Here is a 24,642-nt window from a genome sequence, read left to right on the forward strand (position 1 = left end):
CGGGAGGATCTTTTGAGCCCAGGGAATTGAGGCTGTAGCACGCTGCGATCGAGCCACTGCACTCCAGCCTGGGTGCTGTCTTAAATTTTTAAGTTAAATGAGACAGAAAGCACTTTGCACAGTGTCTGCAACATAGGAAGTGCTCAATAAATCCTACCTGTTATTAGGTGACACCTGGAATGTTTGTGACTACTGGGAAGGAATTCAGCCCGAGAGCCGCTGGCTCTGGCCCTACCTAAGGGCTGCCCGACCTCTGGACTTCCATTTCCAATCACCAGTAAATCCCCTCCTCACCTAGACCAATTTGGGTTGGTTTTTAAGATACTTGCAGCAGAAAGAGGCCTCACTGCTACCCCAATGATATGACCTAGGGCAAGTCATGTCGCTTCTCTGGGCCTCAGTTTCTTTGTCCATGCAGTGAACCAACAATACCTGAGAGAGCGGAGGCATCCATGCACCAGGTCCCTTTCCCACCACAGGCATTTCTGCATTTATACTTCGCACATTCTCACCAACTCTCTAATGACCTCTTTTTGTCCTTTGACCTTTTGTGCCCCCCAACCCACCCCACAAAACATTCAGATACCTCCACCTAGTCTCTCCCTACCACACACCCCTCCATAGGCACCCCAGCGTACACTCTCCAGGCATATTCCTCAATCCCGTCTCTCCCACACAGCCCTCCAACCAGAGAATCGGCCCTTTCCCAGACCCAGCCCCTGCTCCACCACACCCTCCCTGTGCCATTCCCTTCCTGCAGTTCTACCCTGACCTCCGGACAGGGCCAAATCCCATGAGAAGCTCATTCATGCCTCCAGTCTCCCCTTTTGCTTGCCCCCTGGACTGGCACAATCTCCACCAGGTCCCCTCGCCCAGAAAGTACAGACAGAGGCCAAGGACAGGAAGTGACTTTAATGTCTCAGGAGCTGGATTTGGAGCAAGTTGGTGGCACCCAGGGCCTACGGCCCCAAGGGAGCAGTCACCAGCCTGCATCTTCCTCTAAATCATATGGCACCGGTGGACACACATCAAGTCCCTGGATATGCACCTCAAGCCCATCCGGCAAGGGCAGATGATGTTGGTAGCTCCCTTGGTCTGCAGGGAGTGGGTTAAGAGAATTGGGAGTCACCAGGATGCAGGAAGGATGGGGACTTAAACTTCTTGGGGACCAGAACCAAGAGTACCAGGCCTGGAGTAAGACAGACCTGGGCTGTCTCTACAGCTTATAACTGCGTGACCTTCAGCAAGTCAATGAACCTCTCCAGCTCGGTTTCCTCATCTGTCAAATGGGGACAGTAATAGTAACCCACCTCTTAGGGTTGTTGTGAGGACTAAATGAGATAGGGCAGATCAAGTGGTGATAATAAAAAGACGCTTTAGACTGTGCACGGTGGCTCACCCCTGTAATCCCAGCGCTTTGGGAGGCCAAGGTGGGTGGATCACCTGAGGTCAGGAGTTTGAGACCAGCCTGGCCAACATGGTCATGGACTAATAATACAAAAATTAGCTGGGCATGGTGGCGCATGCCTGTAATCCCAGCTACTCCAGAGGCTGAGGCAGACGAATTGCTTGAACCCAGGAGGTGGAGGTTGCAGTGGGCCAAGATCACGCCATTGCACTCCAGCCTGGCCAACAAGAGCAAAACTCTGTCTCAAAAAATAAAAAAAATAAAAACCCTCTATCCACTTCAGCTGTACGGTCAGGCCACGGTAGGGGCCCTAATGCTTCCTTAGGGCATTGGCAACTCCCCACACAAGGACATAGAGGCTGGGCCCATCCATCTTAGAAAGGTTTGGGCCCCGGGCCAGGTGGACAGGAACAGGGCGTACTGAGCATTCTGCTCCCTGCATTCCTAAAAGCGAGTGACAACCATGCTGGACGGCACACTCTCCTTGCCAAGACCACATAATCTTCCCAACAGCCTGGTGGGGCAGGTACTTTAGCCTCTCCTTGTAGATGAGAAAACTAAGGCTCAGAGAGCCATGATGACCTGCTTGAGGTCACAAAGACAGGGTGTGGAAAACTCAGGATTTAAACTCAGGTCCAACTCCAAAGCTGTAGTCCTGCCACCACAGTGCCATGCTCCTCTCTCAAGAAATCATGTCACTGTGGCAAGGAGATGGGGACTAGTAAGGGGAAGTTCATTTCCTACTTACCCTGCCTCAGTGATGTGAGAGAAGAGATATTCATTCATTCAACAAGCATTTATTGGCCGGGCACGGTGGCTCATGCCTATAATCCCAGCACCTTGGGAGGCCAAGCCAGGTGGATCACCTGAGGTCAGGGGTTCAAGACCGGCTTGGCCAACATGGCAAAACCCCATCTCAACCAAAACTATGAAAATTAGCCAGGCATAGCAGTGCACCCCCATAATCCCAGCTACTCAGGAGGCTTAGGCATGAGAATCGCTTGAACCCAGGAGGCAGAGGGTGCAGTGAGCCAAGATCATGCCATTGCACTCCAGCTTGGGTGACAGAGCAAGACTCCTTCTCGAAACAAACAAAAATAAGCATTTATTGAGCACCTACTATGTGCAGATACTAAGCTGGGGGTAGGTGCTTCATAGATGAATATGATGCAATCCCTGCCCTTGAAGAGTTCCAACTACTGGGAGAGGCAGAGAAAAGACATGGCCAGTTAGGGAGATACATGCTCTGCTGAGGGTCTGACCCCAGGGTACAGGAGCTCCAAGGAGGGAAGCCTTCTCAGAGGAGGTGGCTGGAGTTGTTTTGCACCATGAGTAGGAGTTTGCCAAGTGGAGAAGAAGGGCACTTCCAGACAGAGGTGAAAAAACAGGTGGGGCCAGGTGTTTTTTTTTTTTTTAACCTCCTCTGCCCGCTTCTCTACTTGCCAGAAGTTGCCCCATCCTAGGGCCTCACCTGGGGCAAGCAGATCATGGTTGTTCTGGCCCTGGGGGCACAGAAGGCTCCACCAGAGTCCAAGTCCATGAGGCAGCAGCCACTGTAGCACTCAGAGTGGTGGAAGCACCTGTCTGTGATTTTCTGTGGGGACAGGCAGGATGTCTGTCAGGCTGGGGGCAATCCCTGAGTTGTGTAGGAGGGTAGGGGAGGGTTCCCACCATTGCCAAAGAGCCCAGGGGTCCAGGAGAAGTCATGAGGTTGTCACTCCCTGGGGGGGCTGGTTCCCCCCCCCAGCCCCACCCTGGCCCCTCAGCAGGACCTAGGGAAGCAGAGGAGAGGAGGAGAGGGGGATTAGCACTTTTCCCTCAGCCTCTCCGTTCCTGGACCCCTCTCACCTCCATGAGTCCCATAGGGTGTGTACTCTTAAGTCCCATTTTGCAGGGCGGAGTTGGGGGATGAGAATGAAGGGGCTGCGGGCTCGAAAAAGAGGGAGAGAAAGAGGAGAAAAGGGGAGAGCCCTCGTGCCTGGAAGAATTACTAGACAATGAGGGTAGGCGGAGTAAGAGGGGGAGAACCCAGAGCAGGCAGGGGGGGTTTGGCTGCGAGCACTTTGGGGAGGGAAGCGAGCCCAGGACTGAGGCTATCGGAAGGGGCACGGGCGGGGGAGGTGGGGGGAGCGAGGGTGCTGGTCATAGGCCAATTTCTCACCCCTCCGAGGCCGCCAGGGGAAAGCGAAGCGGCTTTTGAAGTCCGTCTGAGGATGCCCCAGGCTACCTGCCTGGATGTGGTTCCGGACCCACCTCTCCCTTTAAGGCTGCCCGGCGCCTTCGGGCTCCACTGCCCCGGCGGCGGGGCCACCCTCTCCTGCGGTCGCGGCGGGCTGGGCGCGCTCCCCGGCTCACCTTTTTATATTGCGGAAGCGCGCTCCAGAGGGGCAGCACCGCCCCCGCCAGGACCCCCGCCACGAGCGCCAGGGATGCGGCCATGGGCCTGGGCGGCAGAGCAGCGGCGGGGCTCCGACGGGCCGCGGGATAAACCCTCTTCCCCGGCCACGTGACCCGGCGCCCCAGGCCGCCCCCGCGGAGGAGAGGCGTGGAGGGCGAGGACGCCTGCGGAAGGAAAGGAAGGAGGAAAGGCGCTCAGGCTCGCACGGGCGGGATTCTAGACCTTAGGGGCCTCCATACGTGTTACTTCCAAGTAGAAGCTTGAAACTGTAAGATAAAACTCTATTTTTATTGTATTTATTTATTTTACAGACGGAGTCTCGCACTGGCGCCCAGGCTGAAGTGCAGTGGCGCGATCTTGGCTGATTTCCATCTCCGCCTCCCAGGTTCAAGTGATCCTTCTGCCTCAGCCTCCTGAGTAGTTGGGACTACAGGTGTGCGCAACCACGCCCGGCTAATTTTAAAAATTTCTGTAGAGATGGGGGTCTCCCCATGTCGCCCAGGCTGGTCTCTAACTCCTGGCCTCAAGTGATGGTCCTGCTTCAGCCTCCCAAAGTGCTGGGATTACAGGTGTGAGCCACCGCACCTGGCCTCAAAACTTTATTTTTATAAACGGCGCAAAACATATATGCTGAAATAAAAAGAGTTTCCTTCCTGGTGTTGATTCTGTGTCTGCCCTTGCAGCCCCAGATTCTCCCCTTACCTTCGGGATAATCCAGCCCCACCCTCTGGGCTGCTCACCCCCGCTGCAGGCCCATTCTCCTCTTCTGTAAGAACCAGGAGGTGGGACAAGATGGTCTCTAAGTCTTAAATCTCTTGCAGTCCTAATCATTCCATTAATTGTCTAAGGATTTGCCTGTGAATTGTGTGAAAGTCAAGATGTGGGGGCAAAATGGAGAGGTGGGAAGAGAAGAAAACTCAGAATAGGGAGGAGGGTTAAGGGAGAGCTGCATAGAGCAATCCTGGAACCAGGGGAGGCAGGCCTTCCTCAGGACTTCCCTATGGATGAAGCTTCCACCTCACCCCACCTGCCTGCTTCTGCTTTTTTTAATTTCTATTTTTTTAATTTTGTATTGTTAATATTTGTTATAGAGACAGGTTGTCCTTATGTCGTCCAGGCTGGTCTTGAACTCATGGACTCAAGAGATCCTATTGCCTCGGCCTCCCAAAGTGGTGGGATTACAGACGTGAGCCACCACTCCCAGCCTGTTTCTGCTTTTGAAAGTTTTGCTTAAGAAATGAACCAAGGAATCCTGTCTTGGTGGGGAATAACAGCCAAGAATAACAGCCCCCACCGCACTCAGAGGGCCCTGTATCCATTATTTCCGTGAGCCCTCCCTGTATTAACACTAGCTGTCACAGAGTAATTAACACTGGCTGTAACAACAGAACTCCTGGAATTTTGTGGCTTGGCACAATAATGCTTTATGTAAAGTCTGATTTGGGGCAAGAGACCCTTCTTCCATCCTGTAGCCATCTATAAGACTGGCCTCTGGCTGGGCATGGTGGCTCATGCATGTATTCACAGCACTTCTGGAGGCCAAGGTGAGAGGATCTGTTGTTGTTTTGTTTTTGTTGTTGTTGTTGTTTTTGAGACAGAGTCTCACACTATTGCCCAGGCTGGAGTGCAATGGCACAATCTCGGCTCACTGCAACCTCTGCAAAGTGCTGGGATTACCGGTGGGAGCCACCATGCCCGGCCAAGAGGATCTCTTGAGCCCAGGAGTTCAAGGCCAGCCCTGGGCAATATAGTGAGACCTCATCACTACAAAAAAAAATTTAAGAAATTAGCTGGACATGGTGGCACATGCATATAGTCCCGGCTACTTGGGAGGTTGAGGCTTCAGTGAGTTATGATTGCGCCACTGCACTCCAGCATGGGCAACAGAGTGAGACCCTGTCTCAAAAAAAAAAAAAAAAAAAAACTAGCATCCAAGGTCTCCATGGAAGACCTGCCTTCTCCACTCACAAACAACCTGCTGGAACTAGTCACATGATCCCAACCTTCTAACCTTCTGCAAGGGAGGCTGGGAAATTCAAGGGAGTCTTGGAATATTTAGCATCTACTATCATTTCTGCTGTGTAACTCTTAGCCCTGTTTTACAGACTAGGAACCTGAAGGCTCAAGATAAAGTTACTTGCCCAAGGAACAAGATTAAATGGCAGAGTCAGATATAAATCCAGGGCATTCTAGCTCCTGGGTCCAAGTTCTTACCACTGATCTACACTGCTGTGGGTGGCCAGAGGGCTTTGCCCCTAGTAAGGGGGTTCCCATCATTACCTAGTAAGGGGGCTCCAGCAGTCGCAGTCTGAGCTCTCTTCATATGTGTGTTCTGCTACCTTGGCTGACTAGCGACTCATCCACGCAGACCATTTGTGAACTGGAGAGGAGGCCTGGGGATGGATACTTCCTTGTACTGCTTCACCGGCTTCCTTTGCCCATACCCCCATGACCGTTAGACATTTGAGAAGTATTGTTGACTGCTTAGGAAAGTGGCAAATTTGAAGGCAAGGGGCCAGCAACTGTGTGTCAGGGTTAGCAGCCCCTGGGGAGCCCACTGAAGGCCCTGAGGGGTGGTGAAGCCCCTGGAATTCTGTACAAAATATTATGTGCATGGCTTTTTTTTTTCTTTTTCTTAAGCCAGAGATCTTCTGGTTTCCTCAGAAACAACTGGTCCAGAACCTTTATTTTCAGTTGAGGAAACCGAGGCCCAGAGAGGGCACGGACTTCTCTCAGTAACTCAGCTGGTGAGTAGCAGAGCCAGGCCTAGCTCTGCTCCTGACTCCAAGTCCTGTACCATGGCCTGCCGGCACTGGTCACAGGCACATGTCCAGGGTACCTCTGCATTGCCGGGGAGTAGGAACAAGATCACCAGGGTCTCCAGCGCCGGAAATCACTGAGCTGCCTGACCTGTGAGCATGGCCACAGCTCTGCCCAGGGCCCAAAACTGGCCACCTCAGACTTCAGTGAGCAGAAGAAGGGGATCAGTTCAGGACAGGGGAGCACCTTGCTGATGGAATTCTTACCCCCTATTTCCTGCCCCTTCACCTTCCCCTCCTCTGACAGTCTCTAATGTCTCACTTCTTTTCTTCTGCATCTTTCTGGTGGCCCCAGTGGTGGTTTCCATGACAATGTTCTCACTGGTCTGCAGCAAAATGAAAACAATAAGGATAATGTAATAGTGTTTTTGTTAAAGGTAAATGTATTCAATTTATTATTATTAAAAAAAAATTTTTTTTTGAGGTGTCACCCAGGCTGTAGTGCAGTGGCGCAATCTCGGCTCACTGCAGCCTTCGCCTCCTGGGCTCAAGCAAGTCTCCTGCCTCAGCCCCCCTCCAAGTAGCCGGGAATACAGGCGCGCACCACCATGCCCGGCTAATTTTTGTATTTTTAGTAGAGGTAGCGTCTCAACATATTGCCCAGGCAGGGAAATGTATTTAATTTAAAAAGTGATTATTTATGCTGAAATTATGTCTTTTCTACTTCTTTGGTGTTAAAATGTGCTTTTATGAAATAATGGCCAGCAGGGGTTCAAGACCAACCCGGCAACAAAGTGAGACCTCTGTCTTTACAAAAGATAAAAAAATTAGCTGGGCATGGTGGGATCTGCCTATGGTCCCAAATACATGGGAGGCTGAGGTGAGAGGATCTCGAGCCTGTGAGGTTGAGGCTACAGTCAGCCATGCCACTGCACTCCAATCTGGGTGACAGAGATAGACTGTCTCAAAAAAGTAATAATAATTAAAATAAATAAAATGGTGATGGTATTTGGAGGTAAAAAAAATAAATAAAATATTTAAAAATATATTTTAAAAAAGCAATAATAGCCACGATACAGTAGTAGTTTTGTTTCATTGTTCATGTTCTTTTTTGGCATATATATATATATATATATTTTTTTTTTTTTTTTTTTTTTTTTTTGAGACTGAGTCTTGCGCTGTCACCCAGACTGGAGTGCAGTGGTGCCATCTTGGCCCACTGCAACCTCTGCCTCCCAGGTTCAAGCAATTCTCCTGCCTCAGCCTCCCGAGTAGCTGGGATTACAGGTGCCCGCCACCACGCCCGGCTAATTTTTTTTGTATTTTTTTTAGTAGAGACAGGGTTTCACCATGTTGGCCAGGCTGGTCTTGAACCCCTGACCTTAGGTGATCCACCAGCCTCCCAAAATGCTGGGATTACAGGCTTGAGCCACCGAAACTGGCTTTTGGCCAATATATTAAATATATGTGCACAAATTCTGTTAGTCCTCAAAATTTTTTGGAAGTCTTATCAGTCTTTGAAATCCAAAATAAAATTCTGGGGAAAACTGACCTCATGAAAATTGCGCATTACTGAAGACCTTCCTGAAGGAACTCTAAAAGTAATCTGGGGAGAGTGAGGAACGAGTGGGTGCCGTAAGAGTTTGAAATGCAACGATAGATCAGCAAAGCCTTCCTAGAGAAGAGGACCAGAGTGGGAAGTGTTTGGAGGTGAGGAGGTGGAGGCCTCAAGCTTCTATGTCCCGGACCCTGACAGGAGAGGGCCATGCTGTTTTGCTAAGCCTTGAAGGGGGACTGGGATTTGGCAAGCAGAGACTAAGGGTTTCCAACCAGGGGTACAGAGTGGGCAAAGGTTTGGAAGTGACACTAAGTAGCTGTGGGTAGAACAGCAAGGAGATGGTGTCTGCTTGTTGGCGATACAGATTGGAGATGGGGCGGTCAGCGCGCCAGGGAACTTGAGGGTCTCTGAGAATAGCCCCCGTTGAGGTGGCTCCTCGGTGGAAAGCTTGGCTGGTGGTGGCAGTGCTAGAGTCAGAGCAGGGGGACATGAGCCATTGAGCCAGGGGTGCCGGGTGAGGGTGGGGTTGCCCTGCTCTGTCTGTGAGGACAGGAGGGTCTCTGGAAGGAGAGGCCCAGCATGCCTGAGGGAGATCAGCTCTTTCCCAGCTTCTAGTCACCCCACCCACACAACGTACTCTGAACCAGGGGCAGGGCTCGGAACACACGCTTCTCATTTGATTTCTTCCTGGGACAGGCTGACCCTGCTGAGAGGCTATCAGCTCAGCTTGGGAGAAAGACAGGCCTGGAGGGAGAGGAGGGAGCTGACCTGCCGCCTCCTCCTGGACTGGGCTGGCCTTTTGACCCTAGGGCTTTGGCCTGAAGGACAGAGTGGGCGGTGGTGTCTGGCGGCCAGGTGTGCTGCCCCATTGCCTTCACCCATGGGAGGGGACTGAGCTTTTCCAAGCAGCTTAGCCTATGACAGGGGCCTTCCTCAGAGGGGCCAAGGAGGGCTCCCTACAACCTCTGTGTTCAGGCAAAATGTTCATGCACAGAGAGGTCTCCAGAGGGGACATAGCAGGGGAATGCCCCGTGCTGCCACCCTGCCCACACCACCTGTGCGTAGGGTGCATGTGTAGACTCGCTGGCACTAGAGCCCCCTCCTTCTCCCACTCGGTGAGGCTGAGCCACATTTGTGCCTAGTTGCCTTGGCAGTGAGGGCCCCTTGCTTACCTCAAGGAGCCATGAGGGAATCACAACTCCTGAAGCTGCAAGTGAAAGAATTCAAGCCAAAGTATGTAATTTTAACAACAAAAAGCGAAAGAAACAGTATTGGGTCAGCCGCCAGGCTGGCCTCAGGGCTCCAAAGAGGAACCACCGACAGGTGTCTCTCTCTTCAGCTTCAGCCTTCAGGCAGCCTCATTTCCTCTTAGGGAGGAAGACTGCCTCTCTGTGGGGGGCAGCAGGGAGCTGTACACAGCTCTATGCACCTCCCTTCAGCACCCATCTAGAAATTCCTAGAAGGCCGAGGGGACTAGGGACCAGAACCTCATGGAAACTGAACAGGGCAGCTCCCCAAAGGCAGGGAGATAGGGGGTTGCTGTCTCCTGAGGAATAGGACATGGATGCTGAGTGGGCAGAATTATAGGTGCCCATAACATCCCAAGTTGCCATACACGGAGGATTGCTCTGCTTAAGACCATACCTGGGCTGGGCGCGGTGGCTCACGCCTGTAATCCCAGTACTTTGGGAGGCCGAGGTGGGCGGATGATGAGGTCAGGAGATCGAGACCATCCTGGCTAACACAGTGAAACCCCGTCTCTACTAAAAATACAAAAAATTTGCCGGGTGTGGTGCCGGGCGCTTGTAGTCCCAGCTACTTGGGAGGCTGAGGCAGGAGAATGGCATGAACCCAGAAGGCGGAGCTTGCAGTGAGCCGAGATCGCGCCACTACACTCCAGCCTGGGCAACAAAGTGAGACTCTGTCTCAAAAAAAAAAAAAAAAAAAAAAAGATATCATACCTGGATTCAGGAACAGCTCCCTGAGGCAGGAAGGAGTCATGGACAGTATCCTTTAGCCAAGGGTAACACTGTAGGAAGGGTCCTTGGAAACTTGTTCCCCCCACCACCCCCAAGAAGCCTAAGCTACATTCTATAGAGCAATGGATCTCAATCACTTTTTTTTACTACAACCAATGGTAAAGGTACATTTTACACAGGTATTCAGACAACTAGTAGCTTCAATTAGTTGGTGCCTGTGTTATGCTGGTTTGATGACCACCACTGCAAACTTGTGTGCTCGTGCATATATACAATGTGTAGGTGTGTGTATGGAACTAAAGTTTCACAGAACAATACTTACATTTACCATATGTGATCTTATCTGAGATTTTCTATTCTTTCCTATTTCATCTTTTAAAAGTGCTGGTTAGGGGCCGGGCATGGTGGTTCATGCCCAACACTTTGAGAGGCTGAGGCAGGCGGATCACGAGGTCAGGAGTTCGAGACCAGCCTGACCAACATGATGAAACCCCGTCTCTACTAAAAATACAAAAATTAGCCAGGCGTGGTGGCACGTGCCTGTAACCCCAGCTACTCAGGAGGCTGAGGCAGGAGAAATGCTTGAACCCAGGAGGCAGAGGTTGCAGTGAGCTGAGATCGCACCACTGCACTCCAGCCTGGATGACAGAGTGAGATTCCGTCTCAAAAAAAAAAAAAAAAAGCTGGTTAGGATGCACCAAATTGGTTTCATTGTCCACTTACGATCCATCAATTGCTCTACCATTCTATTGAGTCCACTAGGTTCGTCTGTCCAACTCACTGTATACATCTTGGTGGTCTCCATTCCATTTACCTATTCATTCATCATTCATTCATGTATTCAACAAACGTTTAGTGATACCTATCGTATGTCAGGTATCTTATCAGAGCTCAGTTGCAGATAACAGATGCTACCATACTTATTTTAAGCAGAAAGGAATGTAATACAGATAACTGAGGGCTGATGAAGACATTGAAATAACTGGAAGGGTGGAAACCAGACTAAGCCTTCAGGAATGACTTAAAAAACGAAACAAAAGAACCCTGCGGAACTGAGCTACCAGGGGAGCTACTACCCCTGCCACCATCAGGCAGGTGAGGAGGTAGGTAGTCGTCACTGCAGCTGTAGTCTCAGGAACACACACCTTAGCTGTGATATCGGGTTCAGGAAGCTGCCATGAAAGATTATTGCCTGCCAGGTGCAGTGGCTCACACCTGTAATCCCAGCACTTTGGGAGGCCAAGGTGGGAAGATCGCTTGAGCTCAGGAGTTCAAGACTAGCCTGGGCAACATAGCAAGGCCTGGTCTCCACAAAAATTTTTTTAAAAATTAGTCCAGCATGGTGGTGCACCTGTAGTCCCAGCTACTTGGGAGGTAGAGGTGGGAAGATCGTTTGAGTCTGGGAGATTGAGGCTGTAGTGAACTATGATTGCATCACTGCACTCCAGCAAAACTATTGCCTGTAAGCAGGTGTGGTGGCTCACGCCTGTAATATTAGCACTTTGGGAGGCCAAGGCAGGAGGGTTGCTTGAGGCCAGGAGTTTGAGACCAGCCTGGGCAACATAGTGATACCCTTGTCTCTACAAAAAAAAAAAAAATTAGCTGAGTGTGGTGGTGTGCACCTTATAGTCCCAGCTACTCAGGAGGCTGAGGTGGGAGGATCACTTAAACCTAGGAGTTTGGGGTTACAGTGAGCTATGATCATACCACTACACTCCAGCCTGGGCAACACCCTGTCTCTAAAAAAAAAAAAAAAAGTATTGCCGGTGTCTTCCCTAGCCAAAAAAAACTAAACAAAACAAAAAAAGTGTGCTTCCCACAAATGCCACTGCCCTCCCTTACCTCCATGAAGATTAGGCTTTAGGCAGTGCATGTGATCAGCAATCACACCTAGGTCTACCACTCTAGTGTTTAGCTTTCCTGCCCTGCAGTGCAGGAAGGGACACCAGAAGGAGATGAAAGAAAAGCTGAACAAGCCATGCTACAGCAGCCACTACAGGGAAAAGTGCCTGGAGGTGGCACAGGTTACCTGGAGAGGGTGAAGTTAGTTTTCTACTTCCTATTTGAAATCTTTTCGTTTTTTACAGCTGCAAATCACTTTTTTTTTTCTTATTGAGACAGGGTCTCACTCTGTTGCCCAGGCTGGAGTGCAGTGGCATGATCATAACTTACTGCAGCCTTGGCCTTCTGGGCTCAAGTGATCCTCCTTCCTCAGCCTCCCAAGGCTAGGACTATAAGTGCACGCCACCACACCTGGCTTTTTTTTTTTTTTTAAGCCTTTTAAAGATTATTCGTCTTTCAGTGCTTCAATGTGATGCCAAAACAATAATTTACTGAATACAAATAGCAAGGAAAGGAATCAAACATTTATAAGATATATTTATTATTTTTCTGACCAAAGTGCAATGATTTTTAAATTTTTTTAAACAACTATAAAAAAAAGTTTCGAAAAAAATAAAATACAAATGGGAAATTTAACTAGATTGCTTCTTCTAATTAATCCTAACCTTGTATTTGGTCTAGAAAACAAACAAAAAATCATTTGAAGTGTTACTAAAATGCTAACTGAATCATTTTAGCATAAATCTAGCCACATGCATTTCAAGGTTCCACTGCTAGGAATTTTGTTAAGATCAGTTGAATCATGACTAACACCATATAATAGAGGTTGAGGAACACAAACATTAGATGTGATCCTTGCCCCATACCCTTAGATTATGTCAGAATAAAGCTGACAGTTCTGCCAGGCTCTGAACCCCTAGTGCCTCCAACCCAAACCTTGGAAGCAAAGAATATGCCCTGTCATACAACACGGTACAAGTTGTAGTAAAACAAAGCCTATGTTTTCTTTTCTATAGGAAATGGTTAGTTATTTGATATATACTAAAACACTGCTAAGAATCCACTTTGAGTTTGTTTACTAAACACATTGTGCAAGAACTGACTCCACAAAAAGTTCCTTTGAAATCTGGTCCACAAATTCACTTAAGGTTGGAAATTTAAAACTTGCAAGAAAAGGAGGAAGTGGGTATATCTAAATCCTAACATGTTGTAATTGCTAAAGGGACATACATACACGCATACTAAAAAGTTTTGCTCATAGAAGGCGCAAACTATAAAAGGGATAGTCTTTTTGAATTAAAAAAAAACTAGCTTGATATGCTTCTTTGTTTAGTAAGCACCATAACTAAGATGAAGTTATGTCTCTTAATTAACTCTCTCCTGTGATGAAAAAAAAAAGTACATAAAAAATTTAATTTGTCTTACCTATACTTTCCAGCCACTAACTGAGATGTAGTTTGAAAGATTAAAATTGCCTTAAAAAGGGGTTGCGATAGCAGCTATCAAAGCAATATTCAAACAAGATTTCAAGGATGCTTTCAGGTTTCGAATTAGTTTTTCTTGTCAAAAATCTTCACAACTTCAAAACCTTAATCAACAGATTGAGAAGCATTTATTTTCTTGACTTTCCCCATTTCTTTATCTAAGTCAATAATTGGCTTTGTTGGCTGAAGATGGGTCTCAATTCTCTTTCCCAAGCTTTCTCTGTTGTCATCACTCCTACTGCTACTCCTTCCTCTCTCAGGACATCATTCAATACAGATCTTATTATTACATTAAAAAAAACACACACACAGAATGAAAGATACATCTATCTGCCTTCCCATCCAACCTTGTTTTTTTTTTTTTTTTTGAGACGGAGCCTCGCTCTTGTTACCCAGGCTGGAGTGCAGTGACGTGATCTTGGCTCACTGCAACCTCCACCTCCCGGGTTCAAGTGATTCTCCTGCCTCAGCCTCCCCAGTAGCTGGGATTACAGGCACGCGCCATCACGCCTGGCTAATTTTTTGTATTTTTAGTAGAGATGGGGTTTCACCGTGTTAGCCAGGCTGGTGGTGAACTCCTGACCTCAGGTGATCCACCCGCCTTGGCCTCCCAAAGTGCTGGGATTACAGGCCTGAGCTACCGTGCCCGGCCCATTGTTCCAACCTTGAAGGTTGTCTTGATTTCTTGGAAACCCATCGATCAAGGATGTACTCTTTTGAGCATTGACAGCCATTGTCTGATCCATTTCCCTCTTTAATAAACTGATGGTTATCTCCACTGGTCCCATGTTTCCTTCTTTAATGTAATTTTCAGTGAGTTCACCATACTGTGAATCTGGGCTCTTCCTTTCATCATGAAGTAACTCTTCTGCAGAAAGGTGTGTGTAGCCATCTTTCTCAAGGATGCCAGCGCGCCGGGCCCGCCGTGGACAAACACGACCAGCGGCTTCGTGAGACTGGGAGGGCAGCGAAGAATCGGCCGGCAGGTCTGCAGCGGGAGGCTAAGGCCCAGGACGTGGAGCAGCGGCTCAGGCAGCGGCTCAGCCTGCACCGCACCTTGGAGCTCAGAGGGCTGACAGCGGACCGCGCGGTGTGTGGCGGGGAGGCGGTGTGGGAAAGGGGCGGGCTGCCAGGGCATCTGCGCCGCGGTCGGAAGGGAGCTTCTTATTTTTTTAATTTATTTTATTTTATTTTTTATTTTTTTGTACAGATGGGACATGTTGCACAAACTGGTCTTAAACCTTTTTTCTTAATTTTTTTTTTTTTTTTAATTTGAGACTGTCTGGCTCTGTCGCCCAGGCTGGAGTGCAGTGGCGCGATTTCGGGTCACTGCAATCTCTGCCTCCTGGGTTCAAGAGATTCTCCTGCCCCAGCCTCCTGAGTAGCTGAGATTACAGGCGCCTGCCACCACGCCAGGCTAATTTTTGTATTTTTAGTAGAGACGGAGTTTCACCATGTTGGCCAGGCTGGTCTCAAACTCCTGACCTCAGGTGATCCGCCTACCTCGGCCTCGCAAAGTGCTGGTAATACAGGAGTTATTAAGAAACTATTTTAGGCAGATAGTAAGGGAAAGGAGTCCTCAGTAAGGCTTATTCTTTTTTTTTGTTTTTTGTTTTTGTTTTTGTTTTTGTTTTTTGAGACAGAGTCTCACTCTCGCCCAGGCTGGAGTGCAGTGGAGCAATCTCGGCTCACTGCAAGCTCCGCCTCCCGGGTTCACGCCATTCTCCTGCCTCAGCCTCTTGAGTAGCTGGGACTACAGGCACCAGCCACCACGCCCGGCTAATTTTTTTGTATTTTTAGTAGAGACGGGCTTTCACCATGTTAGCCAGGTTGGAGGCTTTTTCTTTTAATAAAGCACCCCCCCAAAAAAAAACATTTCAGGCTTTTTTTGAGATTCACTCAGTCGCCCAGGCTGGAGTGCAGTGGCGCGGTCTCCACATCCCGGGTTCAAGCGATTCTCCCTCCTGCCTCCACCTCCCGGGTAGCTGGGATTACAGGCGCCTGCCACCAGCCCAGCTAATTTTTTGTATTTTAAGTAGAGACAGGGTTTCACCATGTTGGCCAGGCTGGTCTCAAACTCCTGACCTCGTGATCCGCCCCGTCCGCCTCGGCCTCCCAAAGCTTTGGGATTACAGGCGTGAGCCACCGGGCCCGGCCGCAACATTTCTTTTCTAACAGAAAAGCAGGCCGGTAAGCTTTGATATGCAAACACAGGCTGTTAGAAACTAGGTCCATCCAATGTGGCAATTCCCGCCCTCTTCTCCTTGTCCCAACGTGTGCCAGGTGTCGTGACCACCTCCAGATGACTCTAAGAATGCAGGACATCAAGGAGACCTGCATTTGCATATTAAAAGGCTAAGGTGGGAGAGCCAGGTTTTTCTCAGGCTGTGTGAATGACACACTTGCTCAAACCAATCACCTGGGCCCTATTCAAATCAGACACTGCCTCCTCCAGCCTCCCAATATAAAGGACTACTTTCTGCGGCACACGGGGTTTGTCCGTTTGGAGCCCCGCTCCCTCTGTACGGGGGAGCCGTTTTCTTCTTTCTTGCCTATTAAACTTTCCGCCCCTTAAAACCACTCCACGTGTGCCCGTGTCGTTTATCTAATCAGCGAGAGACAAAGAACCCTGGTGTTTCTCCAGCCATGGGAGCTCTATCACTGAGATTGCAGGCATGAGCCACCACGCCTAGCCTGGTCTCAAACTCTTAGCTTCAAGGGATCTTCCTGCTTCTGCCTCCCAAAGAGCTGGGATTACAGGTATGAACCACTGTACCTGGCCCTATACCACATTTTCTCTACCCATTCATCTGCTGTTGGACATGTAGGTCGATTCACTATCTTGGCTATTGTGAATAGTGCTGCGATAAACATGAGAGTGAAGACGTCTCTTCCATACTGATTTCCTTTCCTTTGGATAAATGCTCAGTAGTGAAACTGCTGGATCATATGGTAGTTCTGCTTGTAGTTTTTTGTGGTACCTGTGAAAGGAAAATAAATTTGCTGCCCCAAAATCACTAAGCTAAAGGGAAAAGTCAAGCTGGGAACTGCGTAGAGTAAACCTGCCTCCCATTCTATTCAAAGTCATCCCTCTGCTCACTGAGATAAATGCATATCTGATTGCCTCCTTTGGAGAGGCTGATCAGAAACTCAAAAGAATTGCAATCATTTGTGTCTTGTCTACTTATGAGCTCAAAGCTCCCTCCCCACTTCGAGTTGTCTCACCTTTCCAGACAGAACCAATGTTCATCTTACATATGTTGATTGATGTCTCATATCTCCCTAAAATGTGTAAAACCAAGCTGTGCTCTGACCACCTTGGGCACATGTGGTCAGGACCTCCTGAGGCTGTGTCACAGGTGCACATCCTCAACGTTAGCAAAATAAACTTTCTAAATAAACTGAGAGCTGTCTCAGATATTTGGGGTTCACATATCTCCATACTGTCCTCCGTAGTGGCTGTACTAGTTTACATTCCCACCAATAGTGTATATGAGTTCCTTTTCCTCCACATCCTTGTCAGCATTTATTTTTTGTCTTTTTGATAATAGGCATCCTATTATCAAAATGTGCAATTCCTTGATGATTAGTGATGTTGAGCATTTTCTTCATATAATTCTTGGCTATTTGTATGTCTTCTTTTGAGAAATGTCTGTTTAGGTCATTCGCTTTGTGTGTGTGTGTGTGTGTGTGTGTGTGTGTGTGTGTGTGTGTGTGTGTGTGTTTGAGACAAAAGTCTCACTCTGTCTAATCTCATGCCTTCTGACCTAAGTTGTGATAAGAGAAATGTAAACCGAGATCATGTTATACCTGTTAGAAAGATATATCATTTTCTTCCTAAAAGACTGCTACAGTTTTGTAATACGGGGGGTTGGTCAAGGTGTGGGAAAATACTGTTGGTAAGAGCAAAGATTGATGAAACTTCTTAAGAGGGAAATTTGGCAATAACTAACACAGTCTTTGATCTGATAATTCCACTTCTAGGAATTTTTCCTGCAGAAATATTCCCATATATGCCAAGGAAGTAGGTAGGTATAAATATATAGTTCCTTGCAGCATCATTTGTACTGAGTATAAATAACTTAAGGTCTGCCAACTGGTTAAATAAATCATGGTACATTCGTACAATGGAATTCTTTTTTTTGAGACGGAGTCTTGCTCTGTCGCCCAGGCTGGAGTGCAGTGGTGCAATCTTGGCTCACTGTAAGCTCTGCCTCCTGGGTTCACACCATTCTCCTGCCTCAGCCTCCCGAGTAGCTGGGACTACAGGTGCCTGCCACCACGCCCGGCTAATTTTTTGTATTTTTAAGTAGAGACAGGGTTTCACCGTGTTAATCAGGATGGTTTCGATTTCCTGACCTCATGATCCGCCCGCCTCGGCCTTCTAAAGTGCTGGGATTATAGGCGTGAGCCACAGCACCCGGCCTGGAATTCTTTTTCTTGAGACAGAATCTCACTCTATCACCCAGGCTGCAGTACAGTTGTGTGATCTTGGCTTACTGCAACCTCCACCTCCCGGGTTCAAGCAATTCTCCCACCTCAGCCTCCTGAGTAGTAGCTGGGAATACAGGTGTGTACCACCATGCCCTGCTAATTTTTTTTTTTTTTTTTTTTTTTTTGGTATTTTTAGTAGAGACAGGGTTTCACCATATTGGCCAGGCTTGTCTCGAACTCCTGACCTCAAGTGATCCACCTGCTTTGGCCTCCCAAAGTGCTGGGATTACAGGTGTGAGCCACTGTGCCCCGCCCATTTGCCCATTTTTTAAATCAAATTGTTTGTTTTTTGTTTTTTGCGGGGTTTTTTTGTTTTGTTTTTGTTTTTGTTTTTTTGCTGTAGAGATGATTGAGTTCCTTGTATATAACGGGATATTAATCCCCTGTTAAATGAGTACTTTGCAAATATTTTCTCCCATTCTGTAGGTTGTCTTTTCACTCTTGTTGTTTTCTTTGTGGTGTAGAAGCTGGTTTTGTTTTGCTTTGTTTTGTTTTTGAGACGGAGCCTTGCTCTGTCGCTCAGGCTGGAGTGCAGTGGCGTAATCTCAGTTCACTGCAACCTCTGCCTCCTGGGTTCAAGCGATTCTCCTGCCTCAGCCTCCTGGGTTCAAGCGATTCTCCTGCCTCAGCCTCCCAAGTAGCTAGGATTATAGGCGCACATCACCGCACCTGGCTAATTTTTGTATTTTTAGTAGAGACGGGGTTTCACCATGTTGGTCAGGCTGGTCTCGAACTCCTGACCTCATGGTCTGCCTGCCTCGGCTTCCCAAAGTGCTGGGATTACAGGTGTGAGCCACTGTGCCTGACTTGTTTTATGTAATCCCACTTGTTTATTTTCCCTTCTGTTTCCTGTTCTTTTGAGGTCTTATTCATAACATCTTTTCCCAGACCAATGTTCTGAAGTGTTTCCCCTATGTTTTCTTCTAGTTGTTTTATAGTTTCAGGTCTTCCATTTAGATATTTGATCCACTTTGAGTTGATTTTTTTTTTTTTTGAGGCGGAGTTTCACTCTTGTTGCCCAGGCTGGAGTGCAATGGTGCCATCTCAGCTCACCGTAACCTCCGCCTCCTGGGTTCAAGTGATTCTCCTGCCTCAGCCTCCTGAGTAGCTGGGATTACAGGCATGCGCCACCATGCCTGGCTAATTTCATATTTTTAGTAGAGACAGGGTTTCTCCATGTTGGTCAGGCTGGTCTCAAACTCCCAACCTCAGGTGATCTGTCCGCCTCGGCCTCCCAAAGCGCTGGGATTACAGTCATGAGCCATCGTGCCTGGCCTAAGTTGATTTTTATATAGGATGAAAGGTGGGGGTTTCATTCTTCTACATTTGAATATCCAGTTTTCCCAGCACCATCTATTGAAGAGATGATCCTTTCCTCAATGAGTGTTCTTGGCACCTTTATCAAAAACCAATTGGCTGGCCAGGTGCAGTGGCTCACACCTATAATCCCAGCAGTTTGGGAGGCTAAGGCAAGAGGATTGCTTGAGCTCAGGAGCTTGAGACCAGCTGGGCAACGTAGTGAGACCCTGTCTCTATTAAAAAAAAATTAGCCAAGCATGGTGGTCACACCTGTAGATCCTACTACTTGGGACTAAGGCAAGAGGATTGCTTGATCCCAGGAGCTTGAGGCTGCAGTGAGCCATAATTGCACCACTGCACTCCAGCCTAGGTGACAGAGTGAGACCCTGTCTCAAAAACAAAACAAAACAGTTGGCTGTAGATACATGAATTAATTTCTGGTTTCTCTATTTGGTTCCATTGGTTTACATGTCTGTTTTTATTCCAGTACTATGCTGTTACTATGGCTTTGTAGTATATTTTGAAGTCTGGTAATGTGATACCTTCAATTTTGTTCTTTTTGCTCAGGACGCTTTGGTTATTCGAGGTCTTTTGTGATTCTATACAAATTTTATGGTTTTTCTATTTCTGTGAAGAGTGTCAGTGGTATTTTGATAATAATTGCATGGAATCTGTAGATTGCTTTGGGTAGTGATTTGGTTTGGCTCTGTGTCCCCCCTCAAATCTCATCTCAAATTGTAATCCCCACCTGTCAAAGGAGGGACCTGGTGGGAGGTGATTGGATCATGGGGACAGGTTCCCCCATGCTGTTCTGGTGCTACTGAGTCAGTTCTCACGAGATCCGATGGTTTAAAAGTATAGCACATCCCCCTCACTCTCTCTCTCCTGCCGCCTTGTGAAGAAGGTGCTCACTTCTCTTTTACCTTCCATTATGATTGTAAGTTTCCCAAGGCCTCCCCAGCCATGCAGAACGGTGAGTCAATTAAACCTCTTTTCTTTATAAATTACTTAGTCTCGGCCGGGCGTGGTGGCTCACACCTGTAATACCAGCACTTTGGGAGGCCGAGACGGGTGGATCATGAGGTCAGGAGATCAAGACCATCCTGGCCAACACGGTGAAACCCCGTCTCTACTAAAATGCAAAAAATTAGCCAGGCTTGGTGGCGGGCACCCGTGGTCCCAGCTACTCGGGAGGCTGAGGAGTGTACCCAGGAGGTGGAAGTTGCAGTGAGCCAAGATTGTGCCACTGCACTCCAGCCTGGTGACAGAGCAAGACTGTCAAATAAATAAATAAATCAGTCTCAGGTAGTTCTTTATAACAATGTGGAAATGAAGTAATACAGGTAGTATGGAGCATGCCTTCTAATTCCACAAGTTACACTCCCACCTATGCCTAAGAGTCCTGTCTCTAAGCCCCTTAACTACAAAATCTCCATTCCATGGCCTCTTTGTCTCCTAGACTCATATTTGACTCCAACATCCCCCAGAACACAAGTATCCAGGGTGATATGAGAATGGAGAGATTCCACAGTAAGAGTTAGATTCCCTTTGTCATCTTGCCTCACCCCTACTGACAGGGCTGTACCAGACACAGTGGCCCACATTTCCAGCTCTTACAAACAACAAAAATTTGCCAACCATGTCCTGAGAGGATGTCACTGATGCTCAGCAGTTAGCTTTGATGGTTTCCAGTGTTAGTAGACAGGATACATTACACAGTGCCTCCTCCCCACTTTCCAGTGATGTGGCCTGGAGTACCTTCAGCCTTGGGGAATCTTCCCCCAGATTCCACCCATGGGTCAAATTTTAGGAATCAGCTCACTCCCTTAGAAGCAGCTGTGATTCTCATGCTTGTCCTGATGGTCTGGACCTTCTGGTGCTCTCTGTAGAAACCAGGAAACATCTGGAGATTTAATCCCACATCAGGAACTCAGCTCTCTTTGTCTCTGTCTTCATTTTCTCTTTTCACTCTATTGCGTGTAACTAGGTCACTGCATCTCAAAAAAAACATAAACTCTTCTTTTTTGTTTATTTTTGGGGTTTTTTTGAGACACGGTTTCACTCTGTCACCCAGGCTGGAATGCAGTGGAATGATCTCAGCTCACTGCCACCTCTGGGTTCAACTGATTCTCCTGCCTCAGCCCCCAAGTAGCTGGGACTACAGGTGCACGCCACCACGCCTGACTAATTTTTTTTTGTATTATTAGTAGAGACGAGGTTCCGCCATGTTGTCCAGGCTGGTCTCGAATTCCTGACCTCAAGTGATCTGTTTGCCTCAGCCTCCCAATGTGCTGGGATTACAGATGTGAGCCACTGCCCATGGCCAATACATAAACTATTTTAAGAAATCACATTTCTATGTTTTTCTATTACTCTTTGCTCCTTGCTCATTCATTTGGCCATCTGTTACTCATCAGAAGATAAGCTGTAACAAGTAGGAAAATGAGAAAAAATATCTATTCACTTAACTTTTCCCTCCATATGATGAAAAATAGGCATCACTTTTTTTTTTTTCTTTGAGATAGAGTCTTGCTCTGTCACCCAGGCTAGAGTACAGTGGTGTGATCTCAGCTCACTGCAACCTCTGCCTCCCGGGTTTAAGCGATTCTTCTGCCTCAGCCTCCCAAGTAGCTGGGACTACAGGCGTGCGCCACCACACCTGGCTAATTTTTGTATTTTTAGTAGAGACAGGGTTTCCCCATGTTGGCCAGGCTGGTCTTAAACTCCTGACCTCAAGTTATCTGCCCACCTCAGCCTCCCAAAGTGCTGGGATTACAGACGTGAGCCACAACGCCCGGCAAAAATAGGCATCACTTTGTTTGTTTGTTTGTTTGTGACAGAGTCTCACTCTGTCTCCCTGGCTGGAGTGCAGTGGCACAATCATGACTCACCTCAGCCTCGATCTCCTGGCTCAATCTACCCTCCTACCTCAGCCTCCCTAGTAGCTGGGATTACAGGTGTGGGCCATCATGCCTGGCTAATTTTTCTCTCTTTCTTTTTTTTTTTTTTTTTTTTTTTTGGTAGAGGTGGGGTTTTGCCATGTTTCCCAGGCTATTCTCAAACTCCTGAGCTCAAGCAATCTGCCCACCTCAGCCTCCCAGAGTGCTGGGATTACAGGCATGAGCCACTGTCCCTGGCCATCACTTAGTTTTGACTGTAGGACTCCTTGGCCCAGCTCATGCGAAAGAGCATTCTAAGGTGGCAATTACTGAGCAGCTCGGGGACAATAAGGGGATTTTTAGGAAAGGAAGACATTGGAGAGGAAAGGGGGACTCCCAGGCTGGGGTTTTGGTTTATTCTTGGACTCAGGGGGAGCAGGTGTTGCAGAGGGGGAAGCTCCCTCCATGCCCTTCCTGCTTCTCTCAGAGGAATCCATGTCATGTTCCAGGACACACAGATGGCCATAGTTACTTGTGGGGAGGAGTCACAGGTATTAAAGGCTCACACTTGAGTGTAGCATTGAGTATTCTTCTTCCCATACTTGAGTGGAAGAAGAGAACTGACCCAGTCCCTGGACCCTTGGAACAATCACCTGTTGTATTGATTACCTTCTTGCATAAACGAATTCCCCCAAAGTTTAGTGGCTGTATTAGTCTGTTCTCACACTGCTATAAAGAACTACCTGAGATGGCAATTTATGAAGAAAAGAGGTTTGTTGATTCACACTTCCACAACCTGTACAGGAAGCATGGCTGAGGCATCAGGAAACTTACAATCATGGCGGAAGGCAAAGGGGAAGCAGGCATATCTTACCATGGCAGAGAGAGCAGAGCGGGAGGTGTCACACAGTTTTAAACCATCGGACCTCGTGAGAACTCAGTCACTTTCAGGAGAACAGCAAGCGGGGATCTGCCCCCATGATCCAATCACCTCCTACCAGATCCCTCCCCCAACATTGGGAATTACAGCTCGACAGGAGGTTTGGGTGGGGACACAGAGCCAAACTGTATCAGTGGCTTAACTCATTATTTTTTATCTCACGGTTTCTGTGTGTCAGGAATCTGTCACTACTTAGCCATGTACTCTGGCTCTGAGTTTCTCACAAGGCTGCGGTCGAGGTGCTGGCGCGGCTGCAGTCATCTTCAGTTTCCTCTGGGGGGTGCATTTGCTTCCAAGCTTATTCAAGAAGTTGTTGGCAGGTTTTGGGTCCTTAGAAGCTGTTGGATTGACAACTTTGGCTCTGCACAGTTTGTTGGCCTGGGTCCTTCCCGGGTTCCTTACCATGTAGGCCTGTCCACAAGGAAGCTCATAACTTGGCAGCTGCCTTTATCAGCATGAGCAAGTGAAAGAGCAAGACAGAATGGGAAGAGGAATCACAGTCTTTTGTAATTTAATTTCAAAAGTAACATGCGGCCTGGGCGCAGTGGCTCACGCCTGTAATCCCAGCACTTTGTGAGGCTGAGGCAGGCGGATCACCTGAGGTCAGAAGTCCGAGACCAGCCTGGCCAACATGGCAAAACTTCGTCTCTATTAAAAATAAAAAAAAATTAGCTGGGCATGGTGGCAGACACCTGTAATCCCAGCTACTCGGGAGGCTGAGGCAGGAGAATTGCTTGAACCTGGGAGGCGGAGGTTGCAGTGAGCCGAGATCGTGCCACTGTACTTCAGCCTGGTCGACAGAGCGAGACTCCAGCTCAAAAAAAAAAAAAAAAAAAAGGAACATGCTCTCACTTTGCCATATTCTAGGTTAGAGGCAAATTACTAGGTCCAGCTCAGATTCAAGGGCAGCAAATTAAACAAGACATATTTAAGAAGTGGAGGTCACTGGGATAGTTTTAGAAGGCTGCCTACCACATTTGCCATTTATTATTATCAGAGATGTATAAGGGTTGTGTTTGCTGATGATTAAAAAAAAATTCCTATTTCATAAAAATGAAACCAATCTTGGCCGGGCCTGGTGGCTCACGCCTGTAATCCCAGCACTTTGGGAGGCCAAGGTGGGTGGATCACAAGGTCAGGAGATCGAGACCATCCTGGCTAACACAGTGAAACCCCATCTCTACTAAAAATACAAAAAATTAGCTGGGCGTTGTGGCAGGCGCCTGCAGTCCCAGCTACTCGGAGGCTGAGGAGGGAGAATGGCGTGAAATCAGGGAGGCAGAGCTTGCAGTGGGCCGAGATCACGCCACTCCAGCCTGGGTGACAGAGTGAGACTCCATCTCAAAAAAAAAAAAAAAAAAAGAAATGGGGGTCTTGCACAGTGGCTCACGCCTGTAATCCCAACACTTTGGGAGGCCAAGGCAGGTGGATCACCTGAGGTCAGGTCAGGGGTTCAAGACCAGCCTGGCCAACATGGTGAAAACCCGTCTCTACTAAAAATACCAAAATTAGCCAGGTGTAGTGGTGGGCGCTTGTAATCCCAGCTACTCAGGAGGCTGAGACACAGGAGAATTGCTTGAACGCAGGAGGCAGAGGTTGCGG

General features: G+C 48.1%; 2 protein-coding genes and 1 pseudogene across 2 annotated transcripts in view; all 3 read right to left on the reverse strand.

Annotated features, from left to right (window-relative positions):
- CLPSL1 (colipase like 1) overlaps positions 1-3,808 on the reverse strand; it is a 27,827-nt gene extending 24,019 nt beyond the window's left edge. Inside the window, exon 1 of the mRNA XM_055264488.2 lies at positions 3,764-3,808. The gene's annotated coding sequence lies outside the window, so the exon portion shown is untranslated. The remainder of the gene's footprint in view (positions 1-3,763) is intronic.
- On the reverse strand, positions 898-3,868 carry CLPSL2 (colipase like 2). Its single transcript, XM_055264485.1, has 3 exons — positions 3,764-3,868; positions 2,880-3,002; positions 898-1,095 (listed from the first exon to the last, which is right to left on the reverse strand). The coding sequence occupies exons 1-3, from the start codon at positions 3,845-3,847 to the stop codon at positions 1,000-1,002; spliced, it is 303 nt and encodes a 100-aa protein (XP_055120460.1). The 5' UTR covers positions 3,848-3,868; the 3' UTR covers positions 898-999.
- Positions 3,869-13,408: 9,540 nt separating this feature from the next.
- Positions 13,409-14,566, reverse strand: LOC129473135 (UMP-CMP kinase-like; annotated as a pseudogene).
- Positions 14,567-24,642: the final 10,076 nt, after the last annotated feature.

Source organism: Symphalangus syndactylus, chromosome 23, assembly GCF_028878055.3.
Source record: "Symphalangus syndactylus isolate Jambi chromosome 23, NHGRI_mSymSyn1-v2.1_pri, whole genome shotgun sequence".
Taxonomy (NCBI): domain Eukaryota; kingdom Metazoa; phylum Chordata; class Mammalia; order Primates; family Hylobatidae; genus Symphalangus; species Symphalangus syndactylus.

Bases quoted from the DNA above. Each gene is read 5' to 3' on its own strand.
- CLPSL2 (XM_055264485.1), bottom strand. From the start codon at position 3,847: ATGGCCGCATCCCTGGCGCTCGTGGCGGGGGTCCTGGCGGGGGCGGTG. The intron at 3,003-3,763 runs GTGAGCCGGGGA...CTGTCCCCACAG, and splicing joins CGCTTCCGCAATATAAAAAG to AAAATCACAGACAGGTGCTT. The intron at 1,096-2,879 runs GTGAGGCCCTAG...CACTCCCTGCAG, and splicing joins CCATGATCTGCTTGCCCCAG to ACCAAGGGAGCTACCAACAT.